The sequence below is a fragment of the Thalassophryne amazonica genome, chromosome 10 (assembly GCF_902500255.1).
Source record: "Thalassophryne amazonica chromosome 10, fThaAma1.1, whole genome shotgun sequence".
NCBI lineage: Eukaryota > Metazoa > Chordata > Actinopteri > Batrachoidiformes > Batrachoididae > Thalassophryne > Thalassophryne amazonica.
Window position 1 is genome coordinate 19,883,126 of NC_047112.1, and position 20,348 is coordinate 19,903,473.

General features: G+C 41.5%; 1 protein-coding gene across 1 annotated transcript in view; it reads left to right on the forward strand.

The window, feature by feature from the left end:
- LOC117519456 (collagen alpha-1(XXIV) chain) overlaps positions 1-20,348 on the forward strand; it is a 240,449-nt gene that overhangs the window by 201,349 nt on the left and 18,752 nt on the right. The window contains 9 exon segments of the mRNA XM_034180800.1: positions 3,278-3,331; positions 3,480-3,536; positions 5,146-5,199; positions 10,140-10,193; positions 11,526-11,579; positions 14,928-14,981; positions 15,222-15,329; positions 19,130-19,237; positions 19,527-19,634. Coding sequence (XP_034036691.1) covers positions 3,278-3,331; positions 3,480-3,536; positions 5,146-5,199; positions 10,140-10,193; positions 11,526-11,579; positions 14,928-14,981; positions 15,222-15,329; positions 19,130-19,237; positions 19,527-19,634 — 651 coding nt within the window.

Sequence of the window (20,348 nt, forward strand, 5' to 3'; positions counted from 1 at the left end):
GACACCCTCTCTACTTTTAAGATTAGGCTTAAAACTTTCCTTTTTGCTAAAGCTTATAGTTAGGGCTGGATCAGGTGACCCTGAACCATCCCTTAGTTATGCTGCTATAGACGTAGACTGCTGGGGGGTTCCCATGATGCACTGTTTCTTTCTCTTTTTGCTCTGTATGCACCACTCTGCATTTAATCATTAGTGATCGATCTCTGCTCCCCTCCACAGCATGTCTTTTTCCTGGTTCTCTCCCTCAGCCCCAACCAGTCCCAGCAGAAGACTGCCCCTCCCTGAGCCTGGTTCTGCTGGAGGTTTCTTCCTGTTAAAAGGGAGTTTTTCCTTCCCACTGTAGCCAAGTGCTTGCTCACAGGGGGTCGTTTTGACCGTTGGGGTTTTACATAATTATTGTATGGCCTTGCCTTACAATATAAAGCGCCTTGGGGCAACTGTTTGTTGTGATTTGGCGCTATATAAAAAAAATTGATTGATTGATTGATTGGTCTGTATTTTTCTTTACAAAGTTAAATATTTACTGTACAAACTGCAAATACTTGAAGATTTATCTTTCCTGTGAATCACTGATCTAATATGTAGTTGTATAACCACTGTTTCTGAGACCTCCTTCACATCTGTGGTGCATGGTGTCGACCAACATCTGGCACCTGTGAACAGGTATTCCAACCCAGGACAATTGGACTACCCTCCACAATTCCTCTGCATTTCTTGGTTTTGCCTCAGAAACAGCATTTTTTGATGTCTCCCTACAAAGTTTCCATTGGATTAAGGTTCTGGGATTGGGCTGGCCACTCCATAACATTAAGCTTGTTGGTCTGGAACCAAGATGCCGCTCACTTGTTGGTGTGTTTGGAGTTGTTGTCTTGTTGAAACACCCATTTCAAGGGTATTTCCTCTGCAACATAAGGCAACATGACCTCTTCAAGTATTTTGATGTATTCAAACTGATCCATGGTCCCTGATATGTGATAAATAGGCCCGACACCATAGTATTCTGTACTTTCCCATAATCCCCCTGTGTTTCCCAGAATGCACCACGGCACCAGTAGAGTTCTGGCATCTCACAGTGTATGTAAACAATGGCTAGTGAGGATGTGGATGGCACCGATTCAGCAAGATTGCGGGTGATTATGATGATGGCACGTTCTCTCAAGTTGAAAGGGTTATCGAGAGGAGGTGTAGCACATATGATGGACTTCTGCTGTGCCCCGATGTTGTCTCGCTGTCCATACTTCACGAGGTGTGTTTACATTGTGCTCTAAACCGGAACTCTGCTGAAACCGACCTCTTGCGTGAGTCACGGACCGTGAGACAGCGCGAGGTTCACAACTGCAAAACAGCAAATGACGAACATCCCCATATCATGATGATTCCTCAACCGTGCTTCACTGTCTACACAGTGTACTGTTGTTTCAGTTCAGTTTTTGGGGTTCATCTGACAAACTGTCTCCGGCCCCTGGAGCCAAAAAACAAAACAATCTTGCTTTCATCATTCTATAAAATGTTGCTCCATTTCTCTTTAGCAAATTGTAACATGTTCAGCACATGTCATATTTTCAACAGTGGCACTTTGTGGGGCTTCTTGTCCATAGCTTGGCTTCACGTAGGTATCTTCTCATTGTTACAGTACTCACAGGTAACTTTAGACCTTGTTTGATCACCCTGGAGCTGATCACTTTACCATTCTAGCTTTTCTTCGATCTATTTGAATGTTGGTTTTCCATTTTCTTCCACATCGTTCTGGTTTTGTTGCCATTTTAAACCATTTGAGATTATTTTATCTGAGCAGCCTATCATTTTCTGCAATTCTTTATGTTTTCTACTCTCCAATCAACTTTTATTCAAAGCACTCTGTTCTTCTGAACAGTGTCTGAAACAACCCATTTTACACAGATAGAAATGCAGAACAACCAGCATGTACAATACAACCCCAATTCCAATGAAGTTGGGACGTTGTGTAAAATGTAAATAAAAACAGAATACAATGATTTGCAAATTCTCTTCAACCTATATTCAATTGAATACACCACAAACACAAGATACTTAATGTTCAGACTGATAAACGTTATTGTTTTTGTGCAACTATTTACTCATTTTGAAATGGATGCCTGCAACACATTTAAAAAAAAAAGTTGGGACGGGCAACAAAAGACTGGGAAAGTTGATGAATGCTCAAAGAACACCTGTTTGGAAACAGGTGAGTGTCATGATTGCGTATAAAAGGACCATCCCCATTTCAAAATGAGCAAATATTTGCACAAAAACAATAACGTTTATCAGTTTGGACATTAAGTATCTTGTCTTTGTGGTGTATTCAATTGAATGTAGGTTGAAGAGGATTTGCAAATCACTGTATTCTGTTTTTATTTACATTTTACACAACGTCCCAACTTCACTGGAATTGGGGTTGTATCTGCGGTCTCCATCCTTAAATAAGGGGCAACAGTTTTTTTCCACGGAAAGCAAAATGCAGACACCATTATTTTTAATATTCTAATATTCCTTTTTCGTCACTCTCTGTAAAGTAATAACAAATTTGATACATTTTTCTTCATGTTTTGATTTGGAATAGAAGGTGCAGTATTCACAATGTGTTTGTGTGTATGGAAATAAAAGCTATTATAAGGATTTTGAGCTTTGCTCACTTTTTAAAACACACTGCTATTATTTTGAACACAACTGTACTTGACCTGAAAACTGTGGTCATAAATAATAAGAAAGTGCTGCTCCCCACCATAAACAGGTTGAATTGGACCTGGATACATTTACAGGATAGATTTTACAAGCAGTTCTTCAGCCAGGTTTGTTCCAGCATCACACCTTGAACATGTACACTGTAAAAATTATGAGCGTGATTCATCTTAAAATCTTAAGTTCAATTGCTGCCTTAAATACATAAGTTAGACAAGTTATATAAGTTGTCCAGTTGGCAACTTATATAACTTACCTTCCTGAGCTGAATAAAAGCTTTTCTTGAAGATGAGTTTATGTATGTTTTTAAAGCAGCAATTGAAAATAAGTTTTTAAGTTGAATCACCCTGATAATTGTTACAGTGTACGTTTATTCCTTCAGTCGTGTTTACAGTTGAATTTGGTCACTAAGTGAATTCTAGAGCCTTATTAAAACTCAAACTCTTAAATGACAGAATACCAGGAGCTGTTTTTATTAAACACCTCTGATCAATACACTGGTAGCTTTCACAGTGGAATTCCTGTCAACAGTGTCAATATGGTGGCTCGATTGGGAAAATCATCTTTAACTTTTTTTTAGGGCCACCCGGGCAATCCTGGACCTGTTGGACCACCAGGGCCAAAAGGTGAAAAGGTAATGCAATATCTAGACTTGTGTTTGAAACTAACACATTTCAGTTGTTTCATTGAATAGGATTGTGCCAAATGATTGTCTAAAGAAACTAGTTTTGGTTGTTATTAGTCACAACATCTTGTGTGCGTGCGTGTGTGTTTTATTTCAGGGTTATCCAGGCGAAGACAATAAGACCCCAGGACCTCCTGGGCCCTTAGGTGAACCAGTAGGTCTTGCTTTCCTTTAAACTCTCCTTTCTGATGCCTTTGCTGTTTTCTGTGTCCAGGCTCCCTGAGAGTCTGCTTGACACCAAAAATATCAATTCCTCTCATGTCGAAGAAAAATTTACAGTCCAAGTCCAGATCCTTTGTTGAGTAAGCAAAAATGCAGCAAAACAAAGACAGCGTCCTTCGTGGAGGGAGTGACTGTTGCTACAAATCTACACAGTTAGAGTAGGTAAAGTAAGGTTTGAGATGATGAAGACACTGTAGACCTTTTCATTAGGCTCCAGTAGAATCTACTACACTCATATGCCATATAAATACTATATAGATGTTTGATTTGTGAGTCTCAAAGGATAATTCAAGGGTACAATGCCACTATGCCTCATTTTGTCTCACAAAGCTTCATCGCTACTGAAGACCACTGAAATGCTGTGCTGTGCAGGTCTACGATTTCTCAACTTAGACCCAACATTCCTATCAAAGCCCACTCCAGTAATAGTGATAAACCTAAATAAGGGGGTACACTCACACACCATGTAGCCTGAACAGGTCATTTGTACCATGTCATTCAACTCAATATTAGCTTGATCACTTCGGTGGATAAATTAGAGATATTCACTGAAGTATGTCTTTTGTGTAATGATACTGTGTTTGGGAATAAAACCCACAAAGGATTTGTATAAATACAATACTGGCAGTTCTGCTTTCAAATATAATTTTGATTGGTTAGGGTAAGGATGTAAAAAAAATAAAATAAAATATACTACAGCTGACAGACAATAAAAAATTACAGTGATTAATACTATGTTCAGTAAAGTGGGGTGTCTGAAAGGGTTTTGTTGAAACCCACTAATGCTGAATTTGTAGCAACTTTGATATAAATTTCTGGAATTTTTTTCAGTTTAACAAATGCACAGAAATTTGACCAATGAACGCAAGAACAGATGCACACATGGATGGACAGCGTGAATTTCTTTATCCACTTTCTTGTCTTATGTGTATGTATGTGAATGCTACATTGTGATGTTGATGCTACTACAAGTATGTTCTTATCTTGGAATGTGATATCGCAGTTGTGATAACAATATTGACATCTGGCAACTTTTGGTAGCAGTGAAGTCTCATGAGAATAAAGGCCGAAACTGTCTTTTTGGTATGTCCTTGTTTACTATCCCCACCCATCCAAGCAGGGAATATAGTCGAGAGCAGCATATATCCATAAGTACATTTGTCCGTCTGTACGTTTGCTGCAATACAGTATGTCCAAGGTGCTTGAACCCAAACTAACCAAACTTGGCACATGGGCACTCCCAGTGGGGAAAATGATCACTATAGCAATTGTGATCTGATTTATTAGGTGATAGGGTCAGTAAGTGCACAGTCATATTTTGACTCTCAGACCTGCTGGGTACCAGATGACCTTAAGCCGTGAGGTTAGAGTGCTATGGTGCAGAGGTTTAGCCAGAGTTGGACGAGGGTTTGCCAGTTCTCACTCATTTGTTGTGTTCAATTTTGGAAGGGTTTAAGTCTTCTCTGGGTCATATGCAGCTTTGTAGGTAAGAATGCATGCATTTATCCCGAGTTCATGTGCATCCATTTGTGTCTACACAGGGACCCTCAGGAGAATGGGGAGAACGTGGAGAGCCAGGGGATGAAGGATATCAGGTAGCAAAAACTACTGCAGCAACATCAGACATGTCACAGGCACCCTTCAGGGTGCTTGCATGCTTTTTGTATTTTATACAAAACACTTTGTATATGAACCTCCACAGTATATACTGTGTAATACAATACTGTTTGTATTTCCTGATTATTGATGTAAATGTAGTCCAAGACATGTTTAGTGACTTGGAAATGTTCATGTGTCATCCCCTGGCTTGGCTCAAGAAAACTGGCTGAAAAAGTCATGCTCTAATCCTTATATTTGAAATACATTGGATGGATGGAGCGTGGGATCGATAGACGGATCGGTGCAGCATCTGCAGTGATGCGGTCGCTGTGTCGGACCGTCGTGGTGAAGGGAGAGCTGAGTGGGGGGGCAAAGCTCTCGATTTGCCGATCAATCTACGTTCCGGTCCTCGCCTATGGTCATGGGATTTGGCTCATGGCTGAAGGAGCAAGATTGCGAGTGCAGGCGGCCGAGATGAGTTTCCTCCGCAGGGTAATTACTCATGGAAATTATAAATTAATTAACTAATTAAGAACTTTGCCATACAAAATTTTTCTTCTCTCTCAATTGTTCATGGATTTCAGAAGTGATGGTTCTGTAGATGTACACTTAGGATGATGTACAGATGTTATTCGTGGTTTTGCAAAGTTACAACTTGAAATGAAGGACTCGTCTCATTTTTTAGATTTCACATCTGATTGTTTTGATTGATCAGAGGTGGTCATGTTCAGTTTGTGTAATTTCATTATGGTGGTAAGATTACAGGTGGTAGCACTGGGCACAAGATGGATTTTGCAATGCAATGAATTATATTGATGCGACCAATGACATTATCAAAGCCATGATAATACTTTACGATGACTTCTGGCCAGCTCATGCCCACCATTGGAGCAACCTGTTATTAATGCATTTGAGCTGATTGAGAATTGCAAATTGACTTGCACTGTTCCAGCAGCCTTGTCACTAAGGATGGTGCATGGAATTTCTTCACCGTTTTGTGCAATTTTAACCACTTGGGGCTATTCCACAGAACACCATTCCTTCCTGTTGAATAGCACATCGAAGTGCGTTTTGAAGCATCATAGTAACTTCTTGATTTGTCTTCGTCAGCTTTGAACAAACTTGGTATATGTAATAGTTACGGCCATCATCAGCACCAGTTTTGAAATCGAGGTCAAATTTTCGAAGTGTTCAAAAATTTCATCCAGATTTGCAAAATCGTCATTAGTACATAGTAACTTCCTGGTTGTTCATAGTCTTAACAGTTTCAATCATGTTCAAACATCTTTCAACGGAGTATGTCTAGTGAGTACGACTTGACACCTGTTTGATTGCACTCCATCTTGGGTAAAAATTTGAAGCGTAGTAATACTTGTTGCGCTTCTGGCAGAAGGTGCAGCGCCTTACTTTTGTTGCCTGGTCTGCACCAGTTGCCAGGTCTGAACTTCATAATCCGGCCTGCTAGGGGGCAAGCCGGATTCTTCCCGTTTTTGCACTTTTTTGGATCGTGAGTGATTGTAGTAGGACAACGCCGTGTGGAATAGGGGTATAATGAAAATACAGTATGACCTAACAAGGACTAACCGCAGACTTAAACATTCAAAATGCATTTCCTATCTCAGTTCTTCCTGAATCATTAAATGCAGAATAAATCATTGAATACACTTTGCCACATGACTGAGTGAACCAACAGTTTTATTTTTGAAGGCCTTAAATGCAGTGAATGAGGTGAATGAAATGAGGTTGATCACATAAAAAAACATGAAATATCTTTGTTCATACTGTCTGCAGTGAAATAGAAGTCAAAATAAATGTAAATGTATTAACATTTTGACATCCCCAACCCCAAACTGTTGTTTTTACCTCTTTTGGGTCTGAATTAGGGGAACCATTCCCTCTTCCTGGCAGTACTGCATGCAGTTCACACCATGATGTCTGTGCTAGCATTAACAAAGCAAAACACCCAAAGCAGTAACAGTAAACAACGTAGCAAGTAAAGCTTAAAAAAAGAAATGAAACTCGTACTCTTCCACCAACAATAGTCGTGGAAATGATCACATGATATTGTGACCCTTCATATTTGCGAATAGATCAGAAACAGATATAACTGTGGATGTGGTTCTTACACAAAAGAACATACATCACTGCAGATGGAACCATGAAAGATGTCTGTTTTATTTCTGAAAATTGTTCTTAAGTATTCTGGTTCTTCAATCCTCTACATTTCAAATGTGGGCAGTATAGAAATTTTTATCATAATTTCTTCATCCTTCTTAATTCCTGCTGACTTTTAAATGGTAAAATCAAATAAGTGCTGGTCAGCATCTGCAAAGCTGAAGACACCCCTACATTTGTTTCTGTACAATTCTAATGCAATAGCCCCTGAATCAGAATCAGAAGAAGTTTATTGCCATTGCCAGTGAACAGGATTCACAGACTAGGAATTTGCTTCGGTACAATGGTGCAACATTAAGAAGAGATAAAATGCTAGGATAAAATATAACATATGTGTCAAAATAAGATAAAATATAAGATAAAAAAAGAAATATAAAATATGAAAGGCTGTGTGCAACAGAAAAACAGAGAAACAGAAAAAACAGTGCAGTGGGAGGAGTGCAATTAAAAAACCAAAGTACATTGTCTAAAGTGACCCGTGATAAAATGATAAAGTGACAGAGTTAAGCTTAAGGTGACTGAGTTATGAGGTGTTCATGAGTCTAACGGCAGAGGGGAAGAAACTGTTCTTATGGCGGGAGGTTCTGGTCCGGATGGACCGTAGCCTCCTGCCCGAGGGGAGTGGTTTGAATAGACCGTGTGCAGGGTGAGAAGGGTCAGCTGTGATCCGACCTGCTCGGCCCAGAGTCCTGGAGACGTGCAGGTCGTGGAGAGATGGAAGGCTACAGCGGATCACCTTCTCAGCAGAGGCCACAATGCGCTGCAGTCTGTGTCTGTCCCTGGTTGTGGCCCCGGCGTACCACACCGTGATGGAGGAGCAGAGGATGGACTCGATGATGGCCATGTAGAACTGCACCATCAGCTGGACAGGCAGCTTGGCCTTCTTCAGCTGCTGCAGGAAGTACATCCTCTGCTGGGCCTTCTTGATGAGGGAGCTGATGGTTGACTCCCACTTGAGGTCCTGGGTGATGGTGGTGCCGAGGAAGTGGTGACAGACCACAGTGGTGATGGGGCTGTTGGTGAGGGCGAGGGAGGGTGGGGGAGCTGTGGCTTTCCTGAAGTCCACGATCATCTCCACTGTTTTCTGGGCGTTGAGCTCCAAGTTGTTGCTGCTGCACCAGGTCACCAGCCGGTCCACCTCCCTCCTGTAGGCAGACTCATCCCCATGCGAAATGAGTCCGATGAGGGTGGTGTCGTCCGCAAACTTGATGAGCTTTACAGAGTCGTGGCTGGAGGTGCAGCAGTTAGTGTAGAGGGAGAAGAGCAGAGGGGAAAGGACACAGCCCTGTGGAGATCCTGTGCTGAGAGCCCGAGTGTTCGAGACATTTTTTTCCCAGCCTCACACGCTGACTCCGGTCCGTCGGGAAGTCTGTGATCCACCTGCAGGTGGAGTTGGCCACGTGGAGCAGAGAAAGCTTGTCCTGGAGCAAAGCTGGAAGGATGGTGTTGAATGCAGAGCTGAAGTCCACAAACAGGATCCTAGCGTAGGTTCCTGGGGAGTCCAGGTGCTGCAGGATGGAGTGCAGGGCCAGGTTTATGGCGTCATCTACAGACCTGTAGGCTCTGTAGGCAAACTGCAGGGGGTCCAGGAGGGGGTCGGTGATGGACTTCAGGTGGGATAAAACCAGGCGTTCGAAGGTCTTCATGACTACAGACGTGAGAGCCACAGGACGGTAGTCATTAAGTCCAGTGACGCGTGGTTTCTTGGGGACTGGAACTATGATTGAGGACTTGAAACAGACTGGAACATGGCATGACTCCAGGGAGGTGTTGAAGATCCCCGTGAAGACTGGGGCCAGCTCATCAGCGCAGTGTCTCAGCGTGGCAGGAGAGACACAGTCTGGGCCCGGGGCATTACGTGGATTACGTGGATACACATTGTACTGCCAGGACATAATTCTGTAGTTTGTGACATAAAACTGTTGAAACTGTTCATATGGAGAAGCAGTATAGAATACCCCTTGATCCATGTTCAGCCCTACCCAGGCTCAAAGTCATTAACGTTAATCTGATGGCAACTGGATCATGACTTGCCTTAATTTAAAATACCCTCATAATTGACCCATGGCTGTCATCTTCTTCCGGCTACTGAATTTATGGATCCTGTAAAGTTAGATGTCATTATAAAATATGTCCAAGAAGCTCAGAAAGTCCGAGATCCTTTTTTAACGCTGATGATATGGCATCTATACTTATTATCACATTATTTCTTTTTATGAGGAAATGACCAGTATGCCATCATTTGCACTAATTTGGTAGAAAGGTAGATTTATTATGTTATAGAAGCACTTTATTGTTCAACTATCAGCTGTTTACAGTTTCTCAGGGTTCCTACAGTGGACCCACTACAGATCTACATTGGGATTTGGCACAAGTTTTACACCAGATGCCCTTCCTGATGCAACTCCAGTAGTACTTGGAGAAACACACACAGCCCCTGGTCTTCCAAAGTGGTCTTCCAGCCAACTACTAATCAGTACTTACTCTGTTTTACTTCTGAGAGCTGATGGGATCAGGCAAACACATGGCAGCACGGTTTCTATTTATTACACAAGCACTCTAAATACCATTTAACTTCCAAAAATTGAAACCTTTATAGGCTTTTCGTAGTCTGTTTGGCCAAGGTGAATAAAATCCTAAGAGGGTTAGTTTTATCCTGTACATAGGTACAGTAAAGCAGAGGCCACTTAAAACATAGTCTGGTTGGCTGAAGGACATAAGCATGATGATGTATTCTGTGTTCTGTTATATTATGTTTCAGGGCCATATGGGCATCCCTGGACCTCATGGAGCTGTCGGGCCACCAGGCTTACCGGTAAGTCAGTGTGTTCACAGGACTGCATCTTAAACTGCACCATGTAAAAACAAAATATGCATTAATAGTTGTATTAGTTTATGAAATGAGAGTGTAAATTTGGCAATTTAACCTTGGATTAGTGCACAATCCTGCTAGCTGATTACTTGTCAAACTGAACTGTGTCAAATACTAAGAGACCCCAGGTCCTGTTTAATGTTTTAAACAAATGAGTGAATCCTGTGGAGTTAAACAATGTTGCTCACGCTCAAACTTTGTGTGATAGCTTTCTTAACTTTTTATTGATAAAATATCTGCCATCAGGTCTTCAACCTCTGCCTTTTGTGAGGCCAATCCCTCCATGAACATAGTCTGTTCTACGGCTTTTGAGCATTTTGAGCAAATTACTCTCGGTGATCTGTCTGTTGCTGTGCAAAAGCTCCGACCCTCTAACTGTCCACTTGATTGTCTTCCTCCCAAACTGCTCAAACGTGCATTTGATGTGGTTGGGCCTTATTTACTGAAGATCATGAATCTATCACTGACATCTAGCTGTGTCTGGCTGCAGCGTGGTTGCTTACAGGCACCAGAAAGCGGGACCACATAACTCCTGTAGTGGCCTCTCTGCACTGGCTTCCAGTCAGTTACAGGATTCATTTTAAGTTGTTGTTGTTGGTTTTTAAATGTTTAAATGGATTGGCTCCCTCCTACCTCTCCGAGCTTCTGTCGGTTCATGCTCCAGGTCGAACTATGAGATAGGCCAATCAGTTGACTCTGGAAGTGCCAAGATCCCGGCTGAAAACCAGGGGAGACCATGTATTTTCAGTGGCAGCTCCGAGACTCTGGAACGGGCTTCCTTTGAATGTTCGTATGGCCCCGTTTTTAAACATCTTCAAGTATTTGTTAAAAACTCACTTGTTTGCTCTGGCCTTCGACTCAAGCTAGTCGATTTCTGATTTGGTTGTGATCATCATCTTCGTCATTTTGTTCATGTTGTGTTTTTATTATTGCTATTATTATCTTTTGGGTGTGTGCAGCACTTTGGGCATTATTTCTGTATTAAATGTGCTATATAAATAAATTTGACATTGACATTGACAAGCACAGCTTAGAAAAATGTGTCCTCTGAGAATCCTGAAAGGCACCAGTAAATTTCATGAAAATTTGAACAAGATATTTTGGTACTAAAAATTACTTAATTTAAAAGTGGAAAGGTCAGCGTGACCACAGGGTCTTTAAGCTCTCTGGGGGCCATAAATAGCTTCACAAAATCTCAAATCAATCTGGACCATACTTCAGTAAGTACATGCTAGAACTTACGGTTGTTTTGTTTGTGACTTGTCTTATATTTAGGGATCACCAGGACATCCTGGAGAGCCAGGCCTAAAGGGAGACATGGGTGCCCCAGTGAGTATGCAACTCCTCTGAGCCAGAAAATCCAAGTGTAACACCTGGATAAAGCATAATAAGTGGTTAGACACGGTCATTTACCTTCATATAAGACAGATGGTTTTGTCATCAAAATGTTTTTACTGCCAAGCTGAATTAATGTTGCCAACTGAATAAAGCCAATAAATGTATTAACTCAGACTTGTTCGGTCCTGCTGACAGGTTTAGGTTACGTCAGACATTGTACAGTTTTGACCTGTTACTATGCATGATGAAAAGAGCCCTGTTTCTAAGCTGAAAAGAGCAGTCATTTAACCAAAACATCTTTAATTTTAAACCACTCACCAGATGAGCAGGTGATGACATGAAAGCAACACCACTTCATAAAATCATAAACTAAAATGCAAAATCTTCATCTGCAGTTTGATTTTGAATGCAGGAATATACCTTTTGTTGCCTTTTATAGAGTATACGAGGTCTGTCCATAAAGTATAGGTCCTTTTTATTTTTTTCAAAAACTATATGGATTTCATTCATATGTTTGTACGTCAGACATGCTTGAACCCTCGTGCGCATGCGTGAGTTTTTCCACGCCTGTCGGTGATGTCATTCGCCTGTGAGCATGCCTTGGGAAGGACTGGTCCAGCCCCCTCGTTGGAATTCCTTTGTCTGAGAAGTTGCTGAGAGACTGGCGCTTTGTTTGATCAAAATTTTTTCAAAACCTGTGAGGCACAGGGAAGTTTCAGAAGAAGTCAGTTTCAGCATTTTATCCGGATATTAAACTGTTAAAAGAGATTTTTTTAATGAAAGACGTGCGGGCGGATCTGCACGTCGGCTTGCAGGCGCCGCGATGCGCCGCCACAGGAAAAACACCTCCGTTGGAAGCCTTAAGGACAAGTTGGAACATGCCCAACTGTTAAACAATTTCTCAGATACTCACTCCACTGAAAGCCATCAAAAGCCGCCTGGATTTTACAAATGGTTATCAACACGGAGGTGTTTTTCGCGGAGGTGTGCATCGCGGCGACTGCAAGCCGACGTGCGAATCCGCCCGCACGTCTTTCATTAAAAAAATCTCCTTTAACAGTTTAATATCCAGATAAAATGCTGAAACTGACTTCTTCTGAAACTTCTCTGTTCTCTCACGACGTCCCGGGTCAACAGAGGCTTAAATGTGGAGGTTTTCAGCTTGAAACAGGCTGACGACGGCGCCTGGGAGCGCTGCGTGACGTCCCGCTCCGTGGGAAGTCCTTAAAGCGACAGAATCACTTCAAAATCTCTCATCAGCCGTTAAAATTTTCACCGAAAACCAGCTGAATTTTTCGAACCGTGTCCACTTCGATGTGCCTCACAGGTTTTGAAAAAATTTTGATCAAACAAAGCGCCAGTCTCTCAGAAACTTCTCAGACAAAGGAATTCCAACGAGTGGGCTGGACCACTCCTCCCACAAGGCGTGCTCACAGGCGAATGACGTCACCGACAGGCGTGGAAAAACTCACGCATGCGCACGAAGGTTCAAGCATGTCTGACGTAAAAACATATGAATGAAATCCATATAGTTTTTGAAAAAAATAAAAAGGACCTATACTTTATGGACAGACCTCGTATTTGTCCCTTCTTGGATTCTATGTTTGGGAAGGTGATTGGCCAAGACATTAGAAAGATGGGCTTGGTTCAATTCCCCGTCAGACAACCTTGGGCAAAATTCTTAATCTTCAAATTGGTCCTGATTTGCAGTTGAGCATCTTGAATGGCAGCATGTTGATATCAGTGTTTAAGTGTGTGTGCACACTTAAACACTGCACAGTAGAAATCTTGTCTGTATACCTTGATATCCTGGGAAAGAAAGCAGATGGGTTGAATTGATCCAATGCAGTATTGCTATGCTGCCAGCTAGGCAGGCCAAAATAGACTGTCTGTATCAAACAGTCTGTTTTATGCAAATGCTGAGCAATGTGACACAGCAACTGCCGATCTGAGTATAAAGGCAGCGCAACGTCAGATGGTTGTCCGCTCAAACAAAATAATATAAAATGTCAGAATACACTCTGAAACAGCTGTATTTCTGTACAAATCTAATATGTTTGGCGTACTTTCTCATATATTTTGTTAAGGCTAGTGAGAAATGTACACTTATAAATCTAAAAATGCTGTTATTGTAGCCTAATCTGTATTGGAACCAAAGCATCTTATAGAGATGATAGCACACTAACTGGCGATACAGGAACATCACTGTGAAAGATGTTGGACTGAAACAAATCAGGTGATTGCATTAAGTGGTTTCATTAGGTGGTTCCATTAAGCAGCCAAGCATGGAGGAAAAATTCATAGAGACAGTGTTGGGTTTTCCCATCTTTTATAATCAAGCATTAAAGTGTAGGTGACATGATATGTAATGATTTTTTGAGTATTTAAGACTAAAATTAAACAACAGTTTGAAATTTATCCTTTCCTGGTGCAGTTACTGAAGAGATAAATATTCGGATTTTGAACTACACGCCACTAAAATGCCAGGGACGTCTGGGTGACTCCCGACATTGGCATCAACGCCAGAAACATTGTCTTAATAGCCCCATTCATTTATGGATTTTTACAGGCTACTGACAGTCCCATTTGTAGTAAGAAAGAACAAATATTGCAGGGGTGGTGACCAGGTGGTTGGTGTTATTTGTTTCATTGTGGAAGGCTCCCAGTTCAAACCTCATCTCTGCTCATTTTGTCATCCAACGTGGAGTTGTGTCAGGAAGGGCATCTGGTGTAAACCTGTGCCAAATCAACATTCACATCCACCTCAAATTTACTGTGCTGACCCTGAGTGGAAAAACAAGGGAGCAGCCAAAGGGACTTACTAAAGAAAAAAATTATAGTGTTACAGTAGAAATTTTTCTTTTATGACTTAAATAGTAAAAATAAATAAATAAATAAATAAATAAAATTGAAGGGCACATTTGACATGCTTACACTTTTGAGGAGGCTTAGCATGTGGTGTCCTTCGTTTGAAAATAATACATAAATGTTTGAATCTATTAAAAACTAAAGCCTTTGTAATACGTTCCCAAAGAGATATTGGCCTACATTTGCATAACACAAGGCCCAGAAAATATATTTAAAAAAATGGTGTAAGCTTATTACAAAATTAATCAATATACCTCCCACGACCTGGGTGCGTTTATTAAAAACAATTTGGAGGGTCCCTGTATTTGAATTTTAGAAACCTCATTGTGATTTAACTCAAAGTCACTTTGAACAGATTAAACATAACCTGAATTATCCAGCAGACGTGGACACAGTCTTGAAAATTCCCCCTGCACATTGAGGTAAGTCAATATGTATGTGTTTTATTCTTCATATGTGTGTGTTGTCCAGGGTTCAGCAGGAAAAAAAGGAGCAAGGGGGCTGAGTGGAGCACCTGGACGTGAAGTGAGTATCTCATCACTTCAGCACATGGTTCAGAGAGGAACAGCAGCAGTCATACAGCAGGGGGCAGAGTTCACTGTCCAGATGAAATCACAGCAACTCTTTCTGTTCTACATTAGTCATGTCTGTGCTGCCCTGTAGTTTTATGGAACACTTCTAAAGATGATATACAATATTCATTATATATAATGGAAGTCTCAGATGTTTAGAAAGTCCTCAGGTTGACGTTTGTGACTTTTGCAGGGCCCACCTGGTTTCCCTGGTTTAACAGGAATGAAGGGTTACCCTGGTCCAGATGGTCCACCAGGTCTACAGGGCTTACAAGGACTACCTGGGAAACAAGGACGACAGGTAATCTTCATGTAGACTCCAGCATACAGCATAATACAGCAAGCAAACCACCAGGGTCCATGATGTGAAAGGACATATCACACTCCAAACAACACTATCTTTCAAAAAAAAAAATATATATATATATATACCAGATTATGAGTCATTACTTCCAACTCTTTAACTTGTGTAAGTTTTGATGTAGCTGTGTCTGAAAAATGCAGACAGATTCAGAGCTATTTTTAGCCATAAAAGTGATGTAACCTCAGGTGCTGAGTGTTACCTGCCTGAACGTCACGCCACTTGTGTCCATTTCATGATTTACTCCAGTACACACAGTCAATCTTTTGTCTCCAAATGTAATATGGCTTTAATTTGGCTTCCAAATCAAATTCTTGTATTTTGCGATCAACAAATGTCTGTCTCGCCTCTTTGTAACCCGCGATGTATTCAGAACAAAACAAAACAGCATCATTGGATACGTCTCAATAGCACTGAATAATAATGATTACATATCAAAGTTGTGTCTCTGATTTCACTCCTGCTGTGTTCACACACAGAGCCATGCAGAATGATTGTTCCACTGTGTGGCTCTCTGCAGAAAACGACGTCCCTTCGCCAGCCTGCGGATCCGGTGTCACTGGAGGCTCCAAATAGCGCTTAGCTTAGCCATCGCTTTAGCTCAGCTTAGCTAGTAACTCAAAGGACTGGGAGCTGGTTCACATCATGGCTGTCCTGTTAAAAGCGGTCACTCGTCATCACATTCTGTTAGACTCTGTGATCACAGAAGCGGCTTCCTCAGTCAGACTGTGCCCCGCACTTAGCATATTAGCTTAGCTTGACATGATGCTGCAAACCACAAATATGGTTGTTTCCATTCTTTTGGGAGAGCTTTGTTAAAAAATTTTTCTTATTCTTTCTTCTGTCAATGATCATGGAACCAAACAGGAGGCAACGGCCTGCTGGATCTGTTGGTCTAATTTTTCTCACTCCTTTCTGTGTTAATCCCCTGCTGATGGAGCAGGAAACCACTGCGCTGTGCAGCGAGAATTGAACCGACTGGCTGTCAGTTTTACGGGTTCGCTTTGAGAGCAGGCTGTCAAAAAGTATTAAAGAAGAAGACATTTCAACACTGAGCCCCATGGCTGAACAACTGTTTGACAAATTTAGATGTGTTTTGTTGGAAACAATGTGTCGAGTTGAAAGGTTTGTGAAATTTAAAAGGAGCTGAATGAATTAATTAATGACAACATAAAATGGATTGTGAGGTGTGATATTTTATGCAGGGTTATGATGAGGAATTTATGAGGCAGTTACTAAGACCCTTATGAAGGCAAAAAAGGGACCCAATACATGCATGAGAGGATGTACCCCATGATGTAAGTGTAAATAGTTTGTTGTACCAGTGTAGTGTGTGTGTGTGTTTAGGGTACGTTCTTTACAACTAGAAAACATTGGTTGATTTCAATTTAGGAACTTGTGATTAGTGTTGATGTGGTCAATACTGAAATATATAAAATGCAGCAAATGCATTCAGCGTGCAGGACTTCACCCATGTTCAAGTTTGGCAAAGTGTGAACCCAAAATGTAGGCAAATGAGCTTGAAGTGATTAAGTAAGAAGAAGTTTAGTACCAGTCACAAAACATTTGTACATTCCAACCCAATCTGTGATTTAATCTATTAGTTTGTGATAGTGTCATGAAATGTTACATTATTGTGACATCATCACAAAATAATTTTGTGATGTCACGAAATTTGTGGTGACACAGGGTGGGCCGTTGGGGTTATGGCTAGTGTTAGGGTTAAAAGTAGTTAGCAAAACTTGATCACACCAAGAAAATATGACACATTTTGTGATAGTATCAGAGGGAAAAAAGTGAGACTGGGCAAGTCTATTCACAGTGTTTGCTTCAGCCTGACAAGGTGTAGATGTGGAAGCATGTGAAGTAAAAACATAGAGGAAAGTATATGCCATGGGAAGCAGATGAACGAATAAAGGAAATAAATACTGCGTGCTGATAGTCAGACTGAAGGCACATGAGAAAATTAACTAAATGAAGAACAACTGTGCTGCAAAACAACCAAACAGGGAAAACTACTCCCTTACTCATATGAGAGAGAGAGAGAGAGAGAGAGAGAGAGAGAGAGAGAGAGAGAGAGAGAGAGAGAGAGAGAGAGAGAGAGAGAGGAAAAAATCCACGAACCATAGTGCGCGTGCACGAACACAGTGCGAGCAGCTGGAATGTGTTGCATCACATTGTGCCGCTGATGTGGAGAAAAATAAAATACAAACCAGTTGTATAATTAGTGACTATCACGGGATTGATATAAATAACAAATAAAAGGGGATGCAATACGGTTGCGGACGCAATGCGGTTAAATAAAAATAAATGCCACTCACAGGATTATCATCTGCAATTTACAAACGCTCTGATTAACAGACAGAAACTTTACCACTGCACTACAACCACTGTCTTATAACAGGAGCGTGAAATATGTAAAATCAACAAGGAGATAAATGTATATTTTAAAGAAAGAGAAATTAGATGACGTATGGACACGCGTGTCAGGCCGGCCCATAGCCTGCTCAGGTGCGCTGTGTACAGCTGCTACACCTGGCACAAAGGCGAAAGGTGCTTTATGTATTTCCACGTGAGGACAGCAGGCAGAGACATGCGCCTCATGGACAAAGGTTGTAAGTTCATATTCTTCAAAACACGGAGTGTATCCCCATCTGTGACGTCCAGAACCAGAGATCTCAGCAGCAGCTGCTGTGGGTGGACACGCTCCCCTGTCTGTCCAGTGCCCAGACCAACGTGTCTGTCTGTTTCTGTGTTATATGGTCATTTATTTTAGTTATTTGTTATGTAATTGCGTATGTAGGTATTGTCATAATTATTTATATACCTGTCCTGCCGGTGGTGTCTGTGTTTTTAATGTTACACATCATTTCCAGCTGTCAGTGTGCTGCGATCAGCTGACAGGCACCTCGCCATGCTGTGTGCACTCAGACATGCTGTCCAGCCCCCATGTGATCATGCCTGTACATACATATCAGCATTTTATGTAAGTGTGCCCCCCGGTACACATGCGTTGCGATACACACACATTGCGCCATGAGTGTGGCGTTATTTTTTGCAATGCCACACTTGTGGGGGCACTTAGACAAATTTCACATCCAGCTCAAAAGTGATGGTCTGCTGAATGTTTTCGTGCTAACAGCGTGAATGAACACACATTTTCTAAGTGCCAAGTGAGCCATGTTGGATGTTCGTGTGCCGCGAGAGGGATTGAATGGGCTATCACAGAGCACACTCTGTCTTTCAGCCGCTGGTGTGCGCAAATAGTTGTAGTGACAGGTGTACGAGGCGTTGGAGGCAGCTCCGATTTTTCAGGGATGGCATGCAATTCCTCCTTCGTACACTAGTTGGCTTCAGTCGTGTTATGTATGAAGGGACCCTTATATAATACATCTTGGGTTCTTGTGTGGTGAGATGAACAAAAAAGTGTTTTCTTGACCATGTTTGCTTTAATCTTTGCCTGTGACCTTTGATAAAACTACTCCAAAATCTAATCACATCTCCACACCAAGTTTATTCCATCGAGGTTTCTTGGTTGTGGAGATATGCAAAAAAAAAAAAAAAAAATTTTTTTTCAGATAATGTTTTCCTTAAAATGGTTGTCAGTGACATAAACTGTCACTTTGATGCCGTGTTTGATCTGGATCTTTATAATAACACAGCTAAAGAGGGGATTTTATTGAGAATAAACAGTGTTAGACATATGAATGATAAGTGATACCAATTCTATGCACGTTTAGGGTCACAGAGGTTTGACAGGACAGGATGGACTCACTGGACGCCCTGGTCCCAGAGGAGATGTTGGACTTCCTGGACCAACTGGGGAAAGAGGACCACCTGGTCAGAAGGTGAAAATAACAACACTAAGAAGATTTTTGATGGGTGGCATGGTGGCCTAGTACTGAGCATGGTTGCTTCACAATGAGAAGGTCCCAGTTCACGTGTGACCTGGTCCTTTCTGTTTGGAGTTTGCATGTTCTCCCAGGCTTTGTGTAGATTCCCCCTGTGACCCCCTTAACTGGAATCAGTGGATTTAGAAAATGGATGGAAGGAAGTTGTTGCATGTGTCTTGGTAAAATAAAAATCATTGAGATGTTTTCCTGAGTTGTACATTTTAATCATTCTTTCTGTGTTCAGGGAGAACCAGGCCTGCCAGGGGACAGGGGAACTTCAGGAATCAAAGGCATGGAGGGAGCAAATGGTGACCAGGGCAGGAAAGGTGACCCTGGACACGACGGAGAAAAAGTGAGTTTATTCAGTGTCTTTCAGTCAAAGCTGGAAGTTATTCAGTTGCTGGCATACCAAAAGTCTATTTCAGACTCATGTGTCTTCATTATTCACTGAAAAGCTGTTATGTAGGTTAGAAAGTGATGAATGTCAGGTTACAATATCATTGGACCACCTGGTGTTCTGCAAACCAGGACAAGTGGGACTTTAGAGAACCAAGATACCATCAGGCAAATGGATGCGAGTCTTGCATGTTTGTAGGCTTGTTCTGTGAATAGATGGATGGAATGCTCCCACCATCATTTTTGGTCAGTTTGTCAGGATCCCAGGTTTTACCTTCAGAGATGCAGTGAAATGTGCTGATTTTATACAAAGGGGACCCAGTGAAATGTTTCTTTTATCAGAGGAGAAGAAGGTGCTACATATAACTTCAGAGGTTCAGGTGTGCGATGTGCAGTGCTGTTTAAAAATATACTTCTCAGACCTTTCCACCTAGAGTGAATTAACAAATTATCCTGGGTGAATGGAAACATTCTGTCTGGCAAAGGACACATTATATAAGATCCTCATTGTCCTGAGATCTAAAAATAAGGTGCTCTGCTTTACAAGAAGACAACAAACTACATTCAGTCTCTTGCTGTCCCCTCCTTAACCCGACAGTGGAACAGAGAGCAGACTGCGGCTCCTGGGTCAGATCTGGTTACTCTTTACAGTGAATACAGTCTCTGGATT